Raw genomic sequence first — 19952 nt, forward strand, 5'->3', positions numbered from 1 at the left:
GAATCTGTCTTTTCCTTTCTCCTTCCAGTTCAGTCACCTGGCCGTGTGGGGGAGCATGCTGATCTGGCTACTGTTTTTCACTGTCTACTCAACCATCTGGCCCACGATTCCCATCGCTCCAGATATGAAAGGACAGGTCAGTACAACTGTGAGTGGGCATCCCGTCCCATGTCTCATGACAATGGCGGACTTCAAGGAGTGGACACTGTGGCCTGCTGCTTTCAGAGCTCAGCAGGGGTGGGGAAACACACCTAAGCAGAGCAAAGCAGAGTAAATGGGCAGAGGCCACCCAATTCCCGGACGTGGCGATAGTAAGTTTAACTCTGGTGAAAATGTTTGACCTGAGGCCTCTGACCTTCCCCAGCATCCATGGTTCCATGATGAATTACTCTTAATTCTTGGCTGTTTATGTCTCCGGGAAAACTGGAATTATTTTGAGTGCTTCACATTCTGGTGATTAAGTGACCAGAGTCATGATGTTAGTTGCGCTATTTCTGCTTCGTTCATAGCCACCTGTGAAAGATAACTCTAATCACTCTACTCACCGGATCATTCATTTATGGGAATATCTCGTTGTTCTTTTCTCAGACAAAAAAACTGAGATTTGGGACCTCTATTCTAGTTTGTACCTTTTCTTTCCTCTTCAATTCTCTTGTGCTATTTTTGTTCAGGATTTGAGATTGAGACATAGGCAAGTGGCATGTTAAAACCCCCAGTTTGGGGAGGTGCTTGCCAGTGCTACAGTTTAATCCTCCTTTGCTTACAAATAAAGCTGTAATGGGTGATGCCCTCCTGGAATGAGCCCCTGGCCAGCTCTGCCGTGGTGCAGGCTGTGTTCTGTAGGAGGCCTCTGCGGAATGTCTCTTCAGAAAGTGAGGATTCTGCCCTTACAGAGCCAGCTCCCTTACTTCTCCTCCTTTCCACCCTGAATCTTCTTCCCAAATAGCCAAAACGTGCCTAGTTCAGCTTGCCTAGTCATCTCCAAAGATAGGCCAGTGGCACATGTTTGGGTCCCCCAGGGGTAGCTATTTCCAGGGAATGTGAGTGGGCCACTGGATGATTCATGGGGACCCATCTACATTTATATGTCAACACTCACCCTGTGGGGTGTTCCAGGGATGGAAAGAGAAAAACTCAGCTTCTTTGACTGGGGTTCCTGCTACAAAGACACCTCCTTGTGGATTATTTGTGGGCAAGTCTTTGTGTTGAATATCTACTCTTTGTGTTGAAATGAGCCTAAACTTGAGCCTCCCCAAGTCTCAATGGTGCTTTAATAGGATATATCTGGGGGTGGTTTGGTTTGCTTTTCCCTGCGTTAAGCAGTAAGCAGTCACTCTAGGGTGTCCGGGACCTTCTCTGAAGTACGTGCTGAATAAAATGGAGGTGGCCAGTCTCAGTGGACTTGTACATCATTTCAGGCCTCTTTCCTTGGTGGAGAGAATGTAAAAACTCTCCTGACACCCACTTCCATTCCTTTACACATCCAGGTGTCTGCAGAAATAATAAGACATTGAATAAACCCAGAAGTTTGTTGTACAAGAAGATGATTGTTTCCCAACAAAGATACTTTGTACATGTGAAGGAATCAGTTATTCCTCTTTTTTTTCTTGAAGTAAAACTGTTTTATTTAAGAAATACCAGGAGGGAAGGCGAGGGAGAGAAAGAATAATACATTCAAGAGATAATGCCGCAGGCTTCTCTTAGAAGGAGACAGCCACGGATCCCACGTTAAATAAAAGAAAGAAATCATACATCCCATGCTGAGATGCAGGTGAACACAGATATGGTAATATCTAGAAATCAGTTAGACTTGATATCAGTGGTACCTGTCCTGTACAAGTAAAGCCAGCATTAAGTGACCATAGACATGATGTACTACTAGAAGGATGGCTTGAAAAGACACTGGTGCTTCCAACATCCTCTTGACTTTCCCTTCCTGCAGGTGAAAGATGGGTGTGACCTGATGATGTCTTATCTTGGGGAGACTTTACAGCACTGAATTGTGGCAGATTGCTGTGCACAGTCTCAGTGAGAGGAGTGGACAGCTAACAGGATGGGGGTCCTGCCCAAGTCCCCGACTCCACAGAGAGATGCGATGTGAGCCTCAGATTGTGTTTCATCTGTAAACAATTCAAACCTGTCTCTACCAGACTGGCCACTGATTCAGGGTCCTTTTCAGAGACCACCTTTAGAAGAGTCAGACCACCTTTAGATAGCCATGTTGGCTTACCCTGCCAATTCACATTGTTCCTTCCTGTGGAGAAGTTTCAGTGAGATAGTGAAATTTCCATCATCAGGGATTTTTCAAAGGAAATCAGGAATCTTTCCCACCAGACAAAAGTCCGAGAATATTATAATGTTAAATACATATTGTCACTGTCACTGTCCTCCCATTGTTCATCGATTTTCTCAAGTGGGCCCAGTAACATTGTGAGACTTGTTGTTACTGTTTTTGGCATATCAAATACGTCACAGGTAGCTTACCAGGCTTTGCCATGTGGGCAAGATACTCTCAGTAGCTTGCCCGGCTCTCCAAGAGGGGCGGAGGAATCAAAGGTGAAGGAATCAAACTCAGGTCAGCCTAGCCGGCCACATTCAAGGCAAACGCACTGTGCTATTATGAAATTTTTTTTTAATTAAACAATATAGTTTTAACCCTTGTGTGGGTTGGTTCATTTCCATGAGGCAAGTGGTGGTGTTTGGGAATTGAATTTAGTAAACTGACACATAGTTTCCATTAAACACAGAGTGGGTTGTTCCATGTAGTTTGACATCAAAAGATTTCTGAATTTATTATCTGCCATCTGTCCAAAGAACTATTTTTTCTTTCTCCTCTTTCTTCTAGAAGAGATATAAGTAGGAACTGCTTATCTGAAAGTAATGTGAGGGACTGGAGATATAGTACAGTGGGTAAGGCTCTTGCCTTGCACATGGTGGACCTGGGTTTGACCCCCGGCATCCCATATGGTGCCCTGAGCACTGACAGGAGTAATTCCTGAGTGCAGAGCCTAGAGTAACCCCTGAACATCAATGGATGTAGACCCCAAGCCAAAAAAAAAGGAAAAAAAGAAAGCAACATGAAAGCCAACTTTCATTCTCTTTCACTCTGTATATACTGCCCAGTGATTTGTTCTTTCTTTGAAACACTATAGAGAAGTATAAAACAAATGAAAATTTTGATGGCTAAAACTCACCTCAAGTGATAGAAATAAGTCACTAACACTTTCACCAGAATTTAATGGTGTCAGAAAGAGAGAAGGGATTAGGTGTAATGTCAGGAAGAGTTTCTCTTTGGAGGAAAGAATTACTGAAGCTCCACACAGAGGTAGAGCGTTTCTACCCCTTTGTTTCTGGCTCAATGTTACAGGCTGAATATTTGTGTTCCCCTTACATTCATATGTTGAAACTCTAATCCCAGTGTGATGGTAAAATGTAGGATGCTGGGGAGGTGATCAGGTCAATAGTATGATTAACACCCTTACAAAGTGCCTGGGACATAGCTCATTCATTCGTGGCTATAAGAGGGCATCACAGAGAAGGTAGGTATTTACACTTGGAAAGGCCCTTCACTAGAGACTGTGCATGTGGGCACCCTCATGTAACTTCTGTCTCCATAACTACAAGCAAAAAACTTCTGTAGTCAATGTACAATCATAATAGACCAATCTAAGGCCCCTCTTGAAAGCATGAGTGATGCATTCTGGGGAGAGGCTGAGTGGTCATCCTTATCTGTATTATTTTCAAAATGTTTCTACTGAATTGTTTAAACAAACACTATTTGCAAATAAACAGTGTACTTTGAGTTCTGGAAGAAAACTAGTGTCTCAGAGAAAACAGCATTTCTCACCCAGGAGCCAGAACAGCAGACTCAACACATAAAATGTTCTGTCTATTCATAGCATCTTAAACTATTCAAAAGATGCATTGTTTCTGCTGGGGTTTCCTAAACTAATTTGATTAAATATTTCTTTGTTTTGTCTATTAGGAGTTTTTTCCCACGGGGGAATAGGGGTGGGAAAGAGAATGCAGGTTTTCCCTTAAGGGCAAAGGCAAGGCAAGGCTGTAGAATGAGAATTATTTTCCAGTCAAAGAGTCTTTATCTCCCCTCAAGCACCTCATCATGTGGCACATGAAAGAGTCAGGAAGTTCCAGTGAAAATTGTTGAAATCAAAGAATTCATCTGTATACTTCCTCTTCTGAAAATATATATATATATATACATATAACATTTGTGGGATATTAAGGTCTACCATTTTTCTTCCTAGGTCCAAGCTAGATTTAAAGGAAATTTAAAGTTCAGGTCATTCCCATCCTGGTTGATGCCAGGTTCAGGCAGGGAAGATGTGGTAATGTTTTTTCCACAGGGAACCCTGTTTTTTTTTCTCCCAATTGCAGAACCAAGGCTTTCTCCAAATCTCCCAAATGTCAAAGCTTGAAGGCAACAGACTTACTTTACCCAATTACTTACTTAATTGGGTAAAGTAGAGCTTTGAAATACATGAAGAAAACTTGTTCTAAAACTGGGTCAGGAAATCTTCTGTATGCATTTTATTTTAGGAGTGTCCTGAGGGATACCTTCTTATTTTACTTCAGTTCAACGTCAGTAAACTCTGGCAAATCATCTCACCTGCACTCATCTCCTTATAAGCAAAGTAAGAATAATATCACTTACTTCAATTACTTAGAGCAGTGAGGCAAAGATATAGTAAAAAATTAACCTATGAAAAATGAAAAGTGTGAATACTTTTCTTTCTCCTGAAGTGAGCAATTACTTTTTGCTTCATTTTTTAAAGTAATTTTGCATTAAACATTGCATAAGTTTTTGATAAGCATCATTATAAATCAGCATTTATGTATATATCACATCAGTGTTTTCAGCCTTTTTACTCCTGTGAAACAGTGACACCTGTCCTTCATACTTGTCCACAAACTGGCAGTTGTAATGAAGGCAGCAGACCAAGTGATTTTCAATCTTTCTTTACCTGTGGACCCCTACTGCCCTGTGGACCAGTGGCTGAAAACTGCTATCCTACATAATAGTCATCACTAAAAGACCAATTCCATCTTTTACCAAGCAATTGATGCCTGTGACCTCATCCCCCTTCCCTTATGCCAATTACTTCTTTGATGTTCCAGTTAAAAAATTATTTCTATTTTGTTCAGTTAATTTATTTGTTTTGGTTTTCTACCAAATCAAGTGATGGTTTATGCAATGTTTGTCCCTGTCTGACTCACTTCATTCAGCGTGATACTTTCTAGATTCATCCATGTTGTTGCAAATGACAAGAATCCATTTTTTATTTTTAATAGCAGAGTAGTATACATTGTGTTATGTACCACAACTCATTTATTTATTCATATATCTATGAGAACTTTTATTTTACAAGACTTGCTTGTTGTAAGGCCATGATGAATATAGAGGTTCAGATAGTGTTGTATTCTTTGGAAAACGAAATAATTAGAAATTAACTGGTAACTATTCAGACTGATAACTGAACTTTTTTTTTTACATTTTGGGTCACACCTGGCAATGCATAAGGGTTACTCCTAGCTCTGCCCTCAGGAATTAGTCCTGGCATTGCTCAGGGGATCATATGGGCTGCTAGGAATTGAACCCAGGTCGGCCACATGCAAGAAAATGCCCTACCCACTGTGCTATCTCTCCAGCCCCAACTGAACTTTTATAAATAGAAATGCTGTGATTTAAATTTCCAATTCTTTTGACCAAATAATTTTAACATTTTATGGGTTGTGATGTTTCATATGCCCATTGATCTCCTATACCTGAATTGTCAGTGTTGCCTTTTATAATGGCAGCCTTGCATCACAAAAATATATTTGCAGGATAGAGAGAGAGAGAGACAGTGAATAGAGAGAGAAAGTCAGAATCTCTGGGTCAGGCCTCTAGTCTTTATTTTTGTTTCTTTATTTGCTTTTCTGAGTTTTGTTAGGGGCCATACCAAACAGTGCACAGGACATCCTCCTAGCTCTGTGCTCAGGAATCACTCAGACAGGGTCCAGGGTACCATATGCAGTGCCAGGAATTGAACCTAGGTCAGACATGTAAAGGCATGCATCTTTCTTGCTGTACTATTGCTCCTAATCCAGCTTCTGATTTTTATAAATATCTAGGCTGTGTTTCCCTTTAAAATTTTCACCATGTCACTAACGCATCCAAGTTGTAATGTTTACTGAGTGCTGTATCCTCTAGGATTGGCCTGCTTAAACTCTCCAAGCGTGACCCTTTTTTTTGCCTAAGAAAATTTCTCTCCTGTTTTTAGAGGGGCTTCCAAACAGTGCTCAGTGGTTCTGGGGACCACTCCTGGTGATTCTCTCTGCCAACTGAGTTGGTGTTTCAATGCTAGGGCCTGAGGATCTGGGGCTGAGAGACTTTTTTACATGATTCTGGGTCTATCAAGTAGGTATATAAATCAAACCAATTATAAATACTGATCATAAATCATACATCGATTTTTTTTATTAGTGAAACACCATGAGGTACAGTTGTAGACTTACAAATTTTTGTGTTTGGGTTTCAGTTATACAATGATCAAGTACCCATCCCACCCCCAGTGCCCATTCTCTACCCCCACCAATCCCAGTATCCCTCCCACCCATCCCCATCCCCCCATCCCACCCTGCCTCTGTGGCAGGGCACTCCCTTTTGTTCTCTCTCTCCTTTTGGGTGCTGTGATTTGCAAAAGAGGCATTGGGTGGCAATCATGTTCGATCTATAGTCTACTTCCAGCATGCATCTCCCATCCTGGCTGGATCTTCCCAGCACCCTTTATTTGGTGCTCCCTTCTCTATCTGAGCTGCCTTTACCCCTAGAATGTGCGGCTGACCTTGAAGCCATGGAGTGAACCTCCTCGTATTTATCACAGCTATTCTTGGGTGTTAGTCTCTTATTTTGTTACTTTATGTTACCCAGATGAATGCAATCTTTTTTGCTGCCCCCCTCCCCAGCTCCTACATTCATTTTTGCAAACACCTCTTGGGTTCTGATCCATGTTTTCAGAAGCTAGGTTTCAGGAGAAAATGGCATGTTGAAAATTATCCAGGTCCATCTTCATTTCTGTGATGATGATGATGATGTGAAACTTAGCAGGTCCTGCCAGTGGCCATAGTATCTTGCTTTCTGAGTAGATGATTTACCCAAAGACATTATATCGTACACCATGGAAAAATACTTTTCACTGACTCTGGTGCTTTTCCTTTCAAGTTCTTTGTGCTGCAAGTTAAAAAGAGAGGGACAAACTTATACTTCAAAGCCCGTAAGCTGCTAATTCTGTGTGTTGTGCCAAGCTCAGGGTTCCAGCCAGCTTCTGGCACATTGCGGGCTTCTTCTTCTTTTTAATCCAAAATACAGACATGGGTTTACTTTTGAGTTTTATACACACATTTGTGTATACACAATGAAAATCTCAGAGAACCAAAAGTAAACAGGGGAGAGAAATGGCTACAATACTGCCATGGTTAAATCAAAACAACTCGGCCTTCATCTTCCCCAATTCATGAGTTCCCCTGACTCTGCAGCCTGTAGGAACTTGGGCTCAGGGGTCCTTAGCAAGCATGACATAGAAAAAGAGGGATTTGGGATTCTGGTTGCATGTGTTCGAGGAGGCAAGTTGAGATGGAATAACTGTTGTACGGATTGCCATCCATTCATGATCCCATTCCAGAAGGTCCTTATAGACTTGGAGACCAAGTTCTCAGGTAAACTACCCTAGTGAATGGAGGTGGCTCTTTGTGCCAGTCCCCTCCTCTGCCCCTTCCTAGAGACACCCAGTTTATATCCATATTCCGCATCTGGTGCAGCAGCCCGCATCCTAAACAGGAGCCCTTTATCCCCATAATTCCAGGGCTGTGCTTGATCCAAATTACTGAGCTGTTGTGAATGATTCTGAAACCTTTGTTGAAGATGGTGTTGTGTGTGTGTAGGAGGGAGAAAGGAGGTAGGGGAGGAGGACTCAGGAAAAGAAGCATGGTTTCAACTTAAAGAACCCCATCTTGGAAGTCAGGAGTTAGGGCACTTGGTCCCCCCCATGCCCCCAAAATAAATTCATCCAAGAGATGGCCTTCTCTTGTACATAATAGAGCACTGGGGGGCATCCAGGAGGAAGCCCCTCCAGCAGCAACAGCTACTGAGAGGTAGAATAGAGAGAGCAGGCTGAGAGGCTTCCCAGGAGTGGTCAGACCTTGAGTAAAGCCAGCCTGGCATCAGGTCAGCTGGACTCTGCCTCTATGAGCACCGCTTGTCTCTTCTGAGCTGCAGGGGCATGGGATGCCCCCTTCCACCACATGCAGATGGGAGGCAGATGGATACCCCTGTTCCCGGACTCACCAATTTGTGGCCAACCAAGAAAACCGATGCTTTCCCAAATCTGTCACCATATAGACTTACTCTGAATACTCACTTCCACTTTGCAATGATGAGTTTTAGGAACTATCCCTAAACACTCTGAGTGTGAGATTGCAAAGTGTGTTGGGACCCCCCTCTTCGTCCAGCAGGATTAAAACATATTGGCACTGCTGCATCCCCCTGGTGGCTCACACTTGGATGTGCATAATTCCCATGGGGTGCCACGCTGGCATCCACATGCTGAACGGAGTTAGTTCCTGCTTCCTCAAGCAATGTGTGTTAGATGTGACATGGCTCAGCCATGGGGGTGAGGAGTTCCAGTGGGAACACCCATCTGGTTTTAAACAGCCTTTGGGGAACCTCCTTTGGACAGTTGCCTTGAATCATAGGGCTGAGTTATCAGTGGAAATAGAAATCTGTGCTTTGAAGCTGGAATGTTTTTCATGGCCAGTGGGACCGGGGTCTCTGCAGGTGTGAAGAGGGCTATTCCTCCCATGCTTTCCTGCTTCTGTGTCTATGCCCTCAAGCCCTTATCTAAGGCAACAGATGAAAACACAAAGGAGAAAGTCTGGTTTTTTGTTGTTTTTTTTTTTGTGTTTGGGGGGCTACCCCTGGAGCTTCTCAGGGCTGACTCCTGGCTCTGTGCTCAGTGATCACTCCTCGTGGGGCTAGAAGGACCATATGGCATGCCAGAATCAAATCCATGTTGGCCCCAAGGCAAGTGCCTTACCACTGTACTATTTCTCCACCACCACCTCCCAAGTTTGTTTTTAAGCATTTCTTTTGACAGGGGTGGGGTAGGGGTGAACATCCATCAATGCTCAGTCACCCCTGGCTCTACACTCAAGAAATCACTCCTGGAGGGGGCTGGAATACCATATGGGATGCTCAGGATTGAATCTAGGAGGTCTGCATGCAAGGCAAGCACCCTACCACTGCACCATAACTCCACCTGCCCCCATCCCCAAAAGTTTGTTTTTAAAATTATCAGCTAAGCTAAGCATGTTGATTTCAGATTTCCTTCTGCCACTCTTGGGCTTAGCAATTCCTTCACCTGCTTGCCTTTGAAGAACTAGTATAGACCCTCAGTTCCTCAAATACCCATCAATGCTCCTTTAAAATGTGCTTTGAGTTGCTGGAGTGATAGAGCAGCTGACAGGATGCTTACCTTGAACGTGGCTGACCCAGGCTTGATCCCCAACACCCCATATTATCCCTCAGCCATGACAGGAGTAATTCCTGAGTGCAGGGCCAGGAATAAGCCCTAAGCACTGCTTGTGTGGCTCAAAAACCAAAAGAAAAAAGGGAAATGAAAGGGGAGATAATTATTGAATTATCGACAGTGACTCATCTTGTAGCAGAATTTTTCAAATATTAACAAATTAGAGGGATACACATAGTTTGCATTTGGGCTATAATATTCTACCCAGAAACTCCCTTTAAAGCCATTTAAAAAAAATTTAAGTCCATTTTATGAGAATGTCTTATTTTGTAAGCCCCTCCTCACTCCATCTTCCCCCACCAGGTTTTCTCTTTGGTGGAAGTTTATTTTCCTTTGGCCTCCTGTTTTCCAGGATTCTGTGTGCTGATTATGAGCTTTGATTGTGAGTTATTTTTCTCTTTGGCTCAAGGTTTTGTTGTGGTGTTGGCATTTGCCATTCATTCTGATGTTAATTTTTTAAATATCTGTCAGCAAATTGAAGTACGCATTACATGCTGATTTTGTTTGTTTGTAATATTTATGCTCTGCGGCCACAGAGCGTGTTTGATGTGGTTCTGAACTTTTCCTTTCCCCAGACATGTGGAGATGTGGCTGTAGGGCTCTGGAGTTGGGATTCTCTGCAGGGGGCTCCACCTCCACCACACGCTGAGGGAGCTGGTCTTGGCTGGTTGGCTGGTGCTCGCAGCTGTCTCCTTCCACCAAAAACATGGGTGTGTTTACAGGTGTTGGTACCTGATATGCAATTGAAGATGCCACCAGTGTAACTGAGACTAGAAAACAAGGGCCACATGGGATGCTATGAATGAGGCACATGCATGGTTTTCCTGTGGGGTGTAAACAATACTGCAGAGCTGCGTGGACAGTGTCTGGAGCTCCAGAAGAGTGAACATACATGAAGTGGAGAGATTTGGGGTTTTTCGCATTGCCATGGACACCAAAAAATCTTTAAAAGAGCACAGAGCAGTGGCCAGGGATAGGTGAGAGGTGAAGCATCTGACTCACAGGTCTGAGGCCATGACTCCCATCTCCAGCCCCACCACTTAGAGTGTGATCTGCACTGCAGGACCACTGAGTGGGTGATCCGCAGAAAGCTCCGCAACAAACCCTGTCATGACAGCAGCAAAGGGAAGGGGAGGGGAAGAAATTAGAAAGAGAGGAAGGGAGAAGGGGGGAGGGACGGAGGGAGGGAGGGAGGGAGGGAGGGAGGGAGGGAGGGAGGGAGGGAGAGAGGGAGGGAGGGAGGGAGGGAGGCTTTTTGAACTGGGATAACCAGCTGTCATAAGGATTAGGCATTCATTTGGGGATCCCCCACTTATTGACCTTAACCCTTTCCCTTTCCCTTTATAGAACAGCTCCCCCCACCCCCCACCCCCTGTGTCTGCCTCATGTCTGGGTCGGAACCTTCCCACAGGACTAGTCTGCTGAGGAGGTCCAGAACAGGGAGGCCTCAGTGGTGTCTCCTGTGCCACATTTGTTGTACGAGTCTGATGTCAGCCTGGAACCATAGTGGGATAGCACAGACAGGTCAGGTCCCTGGGTACCTGGAATGACCTGGACTAACCTGCGCACAGAGGAAAGATGAACTGAGGAGTAATAGCATTCTGTGTTTGCCTGGATCCAACCTAAAGCATACCCTCTCCAAACTTGCAGACACACATAAGCCGGTGTGTGTTCTCATTTGGGCAATCCTGAGGACTCTTGAAAAAGAGTCCTCCTTAGTAAAGGAATCTACAAGTTACAGACGCAAAATGTTAGTCAGTCTGGAGCAGGTTGAGAGGCTTTCTGGATAACTGGCAATCCTCCTTACTTCCGGGGAAGATGTCTGTGGACTTTCCCTACCAGCAGTCTCTCCAGCTCAGTCACTGTGGTACCTTTGGATCTTCCCACACAAGATAAAGAAGACAACTTTGAGTAAAAGATAAATTTTTGAAATTGAAATGAAAGGAAATAAGAATGTTTTCAGAAGAGGCCTCAGCTCTCCACAGTCATCAATTTCTAATGACATGTTGGATTCCTGCTTGATGTGATCTAAAAGAAATTGAACAGGAGACATGGGAATCCTTAAAAATTTCCTAGTACTGGGACCCAAAACTGAGGGGTGACAGTATTATGTGTACACCTGGATTATGTGTACACTGTACTGAGGGCAATAATACAGTGGATAAGGCACTTACCTTGCTTGTGACCAACCTGGGTTTGATCACATCTCATGTTTCTTCAAGCCCAGCCAAAAGTGATTCTGAGCACAGAGCCAGGAGTAAGTTCTGGAAACTGCCAGGTTTGCTCCCCACCCCACCCACATCCAAGAAATAACAAAAATACTTTAAACACTTTATAGTACCCTTTGAAAAGTAAAACCACACAGGTGAAGTTAGTTTTATCAATAAATTAATACTAATAATATTAATAACTAATATTATGATGCTGAGGATATGAACTACCCAACTTTGATTTCAGTTATTGCAATTAAAAGACTCTTGACTCTTTACAAGACTCTCTAAAAAATAAATTCTGGGGCAACTGGGCCATTAATTTTATGTTAATTAATTGCTTGAACCAGAGTTTGTAAACCAAAAGTTACAAAGTGTGTTTCTGACTTCAAAGAGTTTGTCCAGAGTGTTAGCTATTATCTCTGCCACTTCCTCCTTAATCAGGAGGAAAGATCCGGACACAGAAATTTAGGGCCCATTTATGTGGTGCTGCAACCAACTGAGCAATAATAATCTACAACACCAAAAATTAAATTTGATCTGTTCCAAATAAATGGTTGTCTTGTTCAATAAGTGGCAGTTTCTAAATAGGGTTATTATTTAATGCCTAAGATTGAGTGAACCTTCTAGAATTTCAGAACCCTCCCCCATTATTAAGATGACTCAGACCTCTACCATTTTTCACTCCAAAATGTCTTGCATTTATCTCTTCCGAGTCAGTTCTGCTCCTGTCCAGTTGGTCAATGCTGCATTATTTCTGAATTATGACAGTAGCCTTATAACCAGTTTCTTAGCACCTAATCTGCTGGCATCTACTGTGGCAAAGAATATATAGTCATTCAAATTCCCAATTGACTGTAGTTGTTCCCCTGACTTCCATAGCTCTCAGGCTGATGTTGTTCCCAGAGTCAGACACCCCTCACCACTTACCATCCACACAGGTTTCTGCTCACTTTTGGGGGTGCTCTATTTATACTCCCAAAGTGGATTTGTATCTCCCCCCCAACTTCCTGAGTTCCCTAACCACTGACTTCCACCTACTTTATTCTCACTCAGACCTCAAGGAAACTTCCCTTCTCTTTTGCTCTTCTGACTACATTAAATCCTACTAGTATATTACCTCTGAAACCACTTCATCTCTCCTTCATTACACTGAAACCACTTCATCTCTCCTTCAATGCACAACTAAAAAGAAAATAATTTATTAAATATGAAAAACCAGAATATACAATTAATGGTAATATAAAGTGGTATGTGATAAACGGCTGTGGAGGGTGCTCAAAAAATTTTAAATGGAATTTACTGTCTGATCTACCAATTTCACTCCTGAGTATATGTTGAAAAATTTTAAAGCATGTTATATTAAAAGATCTTTTCAAGCTCTTGGTCATCCGAGCAGCAGCCACAGTTGCAGAAAGGCAGAAACAGATGAAATGACCACTGACAGAGAGAATCGTAAACTAGAGGGGAGTATTTATCAGACTAAGAAGGAGTTCCTCCCATATGATTCAATCTGGATGAAGGTTTAGTTAAACCATTCACTCACAAAAATAGACAAATGTGATGTGACTCTGCTTTTAATAGTAGTTAGAGTGGTCAAAGTCATAGAAAGTAGATGGTGGATGCCAGGAGTGGACTGGATGGAGCAATGAGAAAGTAGTATTGAATGGAATGAATGTGGAGTTTCAGTTTTGCAAGATGAAAAAGTTGGAGACATCTGTTGCACAGAATGTTAATAAAGTCAGCGATTCTCAATTATACACTTAAAATTGGCTAGGATGGTCAATTTATGTTCTCTGTGTTTTCTTTCAACTAGAATTTTTTTTATAGACACTGGTTCTGTGATTTTTGTAATTACTCTGTTTTCCTGTCAATTAGAAGTTATATGAAAAATGTGACTACTTTTTAGTATATCCTAGGTAGTGACTGCCTGTCTTTTCTGACATTCAGTAAATATTTTAATGGAAGGAATAATTACATTAAATACCCTTGATGTAAAATTATGTAACACTGCTGGCTTTGTGCAATTGATCTTTCATATCTACTTGCTGGATCTCCCATCAGAATTTTATGCGTGCAGGACAGATGATCAGCAGATGAAGCCAGAATCTCTTTTAGACTTTCAAGGAGTGCACAGGGTGTCCAGGTCATTCCGGAGATTCTCCCAGCTATGCTCTATGCTCTATGCAGTTCTATGCTCAGGCTCAGAAATACTTAGGGCCCTGCAGGGTTGCATATGGCAGTGCTCAGAGGACCATGGGGATTGCATGTGCTCTTCCCCTTTGAGCTTTCTCCCTGGCCTTTTGCATTTTTCTAAAATGTTAAAAGTTTTTTTTTAATTGTCTTAGAATATTTCCAGTTGAAATTTTAGTTCAACTAATTTAACTACTTGGGTGGCATCTCTTGTACAATATTCATTGGCATGCATGTTTGTTAAAGATTAAAAATAAGGTATAATTCATAGGAAACATTTTATTTTGGAGCTGATTTTAAAGAAATGATAACATTAAATCAAGACTTTTGGGGATATTTAGTTCAAGATCTTCTATGCTAAATTATCTGATGGCTTTGTTCTGGTAGATAAAACTGAAGAAGATAATAGTCACAGATAGTTGTAGCAGACATGTCTTAAGTTCCCTAAACCAGCATATCACTGGGCAGAATTTGGTAATTATATGGAAGGGATCAGTGATTTTTGAAGTTTCAACTATATGCACATAATTAGAGAGGAGATCTTGGTCAAGAAAATGTCAGACTTAGGTAGAGTTTCATTAGCAACTGGTTTCTGCTAGATCCGAGATGACTTCATGGAAACAATGAACTGTTTCTGATACGGGATAGAGGGATTAAATGCTCCCCAGCCTGATGGTGGCACATTCCAGACTCAGGAATGGCTTTAGAAAAGTTTTAAAGTAGGAGTGAGTATGTCATTAAGACCACTTTGGGGCATAGAACTTTAGGGTCAAGTCAGGCAATATTACGAGAAGAGAAAATTATGAAAATTTGAAAACTCTGTTCTTAATAACAGCATCTTAATTAAAAGAAAGAAAAGCAGCAAATGAAGGAACTGTGTGACTCTAGTGAAACCAGAAATGGAGGTAAGGAATGGATGAGAAGTGATTGATTCATAATTCCATCTTGAAAAGATGGGATCTCACTGTGATAGAGAAGGTGTGTGTGGGAGGGGGGCTAAGGAGAGGGTGCTGAGATCTTTCCCCATATAAGGCCTCGAGAAAAACAATAGGATTGAGCATGAATAAAGGTCTCTAGCATGGAAAGTCAGAATTTTACTTCCTGTGATTAATGTGAGAAAAGTAATTTCTAGAAACAAAAGGAAATAGAGGGCGCATATCTGCTATTTTGTGTTAACCTACCCGACTGCTAAATCATTTTAAATGAACTTTTTTAAAGCTCTTGTCTGGGCTGTTTAAAAAATATCCTTTCATGATTCAAATGAAAGTAAATACTGAAGCAGAGCATTACAGTCATTTTCTGGAATATAAACTCAGTGACTCTAAATGATATTTTTTTTAATTAGAAATGACCATGATTTGAGAAAACAGCTTATTCTAGTTTGTTTTGAATAGGAAATACAAAGTCAAGAAGCAACTTTATGTAAAATCTTTCAGTGGTAGGATAAATGAGGATATAGAATATAGCATGTTGATAAAAAGGTAAAAAGGTAAAGGCCCTCCCCTTGATCGTCGATTTGCTCGAGCGGGCCCAGTAACGTCTCCTTTGGAGACTTTGTTGTTACTGTGTCTGGCATATCGAATACTCTCGGTAGCTTGCCGGGCTCTCCAAGCATGTTGATAAAAGTTAACAATGCTGCTTCATGTATTTGATAGTTGCTAAGAGTTCTTGAAAGTTCTTACATAAAATATTTTATCACAAGATGTGATAAAATGTGTATTTATATAAAACATTTACATATATAATAATATGTAATATATTAATTATTATAATCATATGTAATAATATAAATTAATCATTTTCTAATCTGCACATGTATTCAATTCTATACTATTCATACACCAATTATATTTTAATACAACAAGGGGTCGGGAGAAAGAGGAATTTTAGATTATTACAAGTTTTGAACTCAGAAACTTGTTCATTTTGATAAAAAGAAAAACGAATTTCTGGGCTAGAGGGATAGTACAAGGATTAAGGCAACTTGCATGCAGCCAACACCAATTCAATGTCTGGTACCACATAGGGCCCCCAGAGCAAAGAACCAGGAGTAGACCCTGAAGATCACCAGGTGACCCCCCCCCCCATTTTTTTGGTTTTAATTTAAAAATGAATTCCTGGTTTTTAATGGCTCTAATTTAGTGGTATAAGCTTAAGGAAGATGGTGATAGATTAGCAATAGATCAAAATAATAGATCATGAATGTGAACTCTCATTGAATCTTTTATAAAACACTCTGACAGATCAGTTTTGTGATAGGTTGCTACCTTCCAGGTATTTTATAGAGCCCCCCCTTTCCCCCTCTTCTCTTCCTTCCTTCCTTCCTTCCTTCCTTCCTTCCTTCCTTCCTTCCTTCTTTCCTTCCCTTCCTCCCACCCCCTTCCCTCCCTCCCTCCCTCCCTCCCTCACTCCCTCACTCCCTCCCTCATTCCCTCTCTCCTTCCTTCCCTCCCTTTCTTCCTTCCCTCCCTCCCTCCCCCTCCTTCCCTCCTTCCTTTCCTTCCTTTCCTTCCTTTCTTCCTTTCTTCCTTCCTTTCTTTCTTTCTTTCTTTCTTTTCTTTTTTCTTTTTTTTCATTTTTGTATTTTGGGGTACACCCAGCAATGCTCAGGGCTTCCTCCTGGCTCTATGCTGAGGAGTCCCTTCTAGGTGCTCTGGAGAGCATATAAGGTTTCAGGGGGTAAAACTCATGCCAATTGCATGCAAGACAAGTGCCCCAACTGCTATACTATTGCTCTACCCCTCCACTCATATTTTTAAATAAAAGTAATTACCTATCACAATTGGGGTTATCCTTCTAGAAAACTGCAATTTGGGATCAGGTGGTCTCTATAATTCACTTTTTAAAAAATTTTATTGAATCACCATGATATAATTACATAACTCACTTTTTTTCCTCCAAATTGTTAATTGTTATTTTCCATGTCCCTGTACTTTCCTTCACATAAGGGTTGTTTATGTCGATTTGCTTTCTAGATAGTTTGCTTCCTTCCTTTATAATATTGTTGTGGGGGGGGGGCACATTAGATGGTGCTCACAGGTTACTACTGGCTCTGCACTCAAAGATCACTCAGGGAGGGGTTGCTTAGCAGACCATATGAGACTTGGGGGACCAAATCTAGGTCAGTCATGTGCAAGGCAAGTACCCTATTCGCTGCACTATTACCCTGGCCCTAATGCTGGTTTTTAGTTTTATCTGTTTGATCTTTCCTCTGATACCTCTTTCCCCTCCATCTTCAGTCCCCTGCAGTGGTAGTTTCTCTGGGGTGTCTCCCTCAGTGCCTTTTCACATTTTTTAACACTCCCCTAGTGATTTAAATTTATTGAAAGCCCTTGACAACTGCTGACTACCAGTACTGTGATCATGGTGAATTCTGAATTACCCCAGCCCTTCAAACATGGCTTGGAAAGTATGTGTGTTTCTTATAGATTCATTGAGGATTGACTTACATGAAATTGCTCATAAAGGGGAACATGCTTGTTTTACTACTAGCTTCCACTTCTTTTCTTTTTTTCTTTCCTTTTCTCTCCCTTTCTTTTTTTTTTAATTTTTTCCCCCATAGCCAGCAGTTCTCAGGCATTCCTCCTGGCTTTGTGCTCAGGAATTACTCCTGGCAGTGTTCAGGTATGGAACATATATGGAAGTCTGGGGATTGAACCAAGGCAAATGCCCTACTCACTATACTATTGCTTTGACCTACTACTAACTTTCTAACACAACCACTTTACTGAACCCAGAAAGAAAGCCCTCAAATATAGGAGCATATGTGTCAGGTTAAAAGATCACCTCCCAAAAAATAATTGCTAAATAGATTATTTTTCAAAAGTTAGACAACTAGATCCTCTTGCAGTATTGGAGGAAAAACGATATTTTAGTTATTTCAGTAGATAAGAAGATTTTTCTGCTTTAGATAAACAGTTTTCAAGACCAGCATATTCACTTTACATAGAAGACAATTCAGTAGATATTGCAGGAGACTGTGTAGTGGGAAAAAAAAAACACACACATTTTTTTTCCCCCTCCCAGCCACCTTTCAACAAACTCCTCTGACATGCTGGGCTCTGTGTTATTTGTTGTAGAGTTTCTATCAATGATAAAATGTTTTAGGGTAGTTACTTAAATGATTTATGCTAATTCTATGGCAGCCAGAGCTTAGCGTCTCAACACCTTAGGTTCCTCGATGCCTAGAATACAACCCTTTATTGTCTTCCTTTCCCTTACACACTCCCTCATGTGCTCTTTGTCCAGCATCCTCTTCACCAACTCTTGTTATGTAAACCTTTGAGTCTTAGCTGCTCTCTCCCTTAACACCAGGTCCACTAGAAAAATCCAGAGATCAGCCCAACATCATTCATTTTCAAGCATGCAGCTCTGGTGCTTGTGGCTTGCAGCAGTCATGGTACAATGCCTCCGGGCTGAGCTCAGATGTTTAGGTTATTCATGCTAAGAGGGCACATGTGGCCTGGGCACATGTGGCCTGCACACATGTTCTGTCTATGAGACACATTTAAATGGCAAGAGAGGGCAGGGCATTTGCCACCAAGGACAAAACTGGTAAATTCAAAGAGTTAGGTCTGGATGTTATCTGTTAGGGTCATGACTCACTTCTATGAAAGAATAGCCTAAAACTACATTATACATCCCTGCTTGTTTCTCCTCTTGAGAAAGTCTCGTCCAAGCAACCAGGAAAATATCCCCAGTGTAGAGGGATCCTGTGGGGAAAATGGCTGCTTTATTGGCCTTAAATTTGCCTGTTTGCAGCCAAGACCCAAGCATGCTAAACCTTTATTAATTAATTTTACCAGTTCAGAGCCGTGGTACAATGAACCCAAAAAACTCTCTTCGGCATAATACGTAGAAAAGGAATCTGTCTAGGGCAATAGTGAAGCCCACAGAGTATATGGAAAGGCTTAAAGAGCCAGACTCAGAAAGCGGGTTGGACCCACAGAGGAGGTCACACCAGGACCTGTGGTCAGATCTTGCTGGCACTGCTACCATTGGCCATGTGCCTCTGCTAACGTTGGACTTTGGACTCCACCTCTGTGGGTAATCCTGGAGGTACCCCAAGTGCAGACGGGAGCAATGGATGGACAAGCCCAGGTCTCCTGCCGTGCCCCAATGATTGCTTTTTTGCAGTGTTTCTTCTAGAGGTTTACCCAAATGTGTTGCAGAGAGATTCTGGCAGTGGCTGCATTCTCTTGCAAATAACAGGAGGAAAACACATTTTCTGTGTGGCTGCCCTAAGAAAGGAGGACAGAGAAGAATCCTAGACATTGTGTCGAACAGCTTCTCTCAAGACAAATTTTCTTAACTTCACTGGTAATTACAGTCAGTCCAAGAGGTCCAGTTTAAATAAACAAACAAAGCACCCTATTCGAGATTGAACATAGTCAGAGAAGGAGTCACCAAGTAAAATAACTCACAGACCACCAGAGCTTGGGAACTGGCAGATGTGATCCTGGTGCATGTTTAAAGAAGAGGAAGTGGCATCTTGGACAAGAGCCTTGGGCTCTGTGCATGGGATAGCCAGTTGGAGCCAGAGGAACTATAGCCCATACTCTGATACCAATAATCCTGCAGTCAGAAATTAATAACATATCAACTCAATTCACTGTTACTCATCAGTGTCTACAGAACTTTCAGTAACAATTTAAAAAGGATTTAAGAGTGCTTCCACAAAACCCAGCGTTAATCCACAGAGGGTTACCTTCTGACAAACTTGCCTCTTGTAAAGAAGACTGAACATGTAATTCCGGGGTCCAGAATGTGACTCTGTGGGAGAGCCTGGCATGTGTGAGACATTGGATTTGATCCTCCCCCAGCAGCACATGGTCCTCTCAACAGGGTCAAAACAACCCCCAAACACAGATCAATGAGTAGGGCCTGAACCTAAGTCCATCTGATTAGAAAGGATACAAGTTTCTTTGGACACTGTCAAGTATCCTGAACTTGGAAATAACACCCT

General features: G+C 42.0%; 1 protein-coding gene across 2 annotated transcripts in view; it reads left to right on the forward strand.

The window, feature by feature from the left end:
• Positions 1–19952, forward strand: part of LOC130017871 (phospholipid-transporting ATPase IB-like) — a 688232-nt gene that overhangs the window by 500801 nt on the left and 167479 nt on the right. For both annotated transcript variants that reach the window (XM_056108642.1, XM_056108649.1), the window contains exon 33: positions 29–136. In XM_056108642.1, coding sequence (XP_055964617.1) covers positions 29–136 — 108 coding nt within the window. The remainder of the gene's footprint in view (positions 1–28; positions 137–19952) is intronic.

The sequence above is a fragment of the Sorex fumeus genome, unplaced genomic scaffold (genome assembly GCF_029834395.1).
Source record: "Sorex fumeus unplaced genomic scaffold, SorFum_2.1 ptg000008l, whole genome shotgun sequence".
Classification (NCBI taxonomy): domain Eukaryota; kingdom Metazoa; phylum Chordata; class Mammalia; order Eulipotyphla; family Soricidae; genus Sorex; species Sorex fumeus.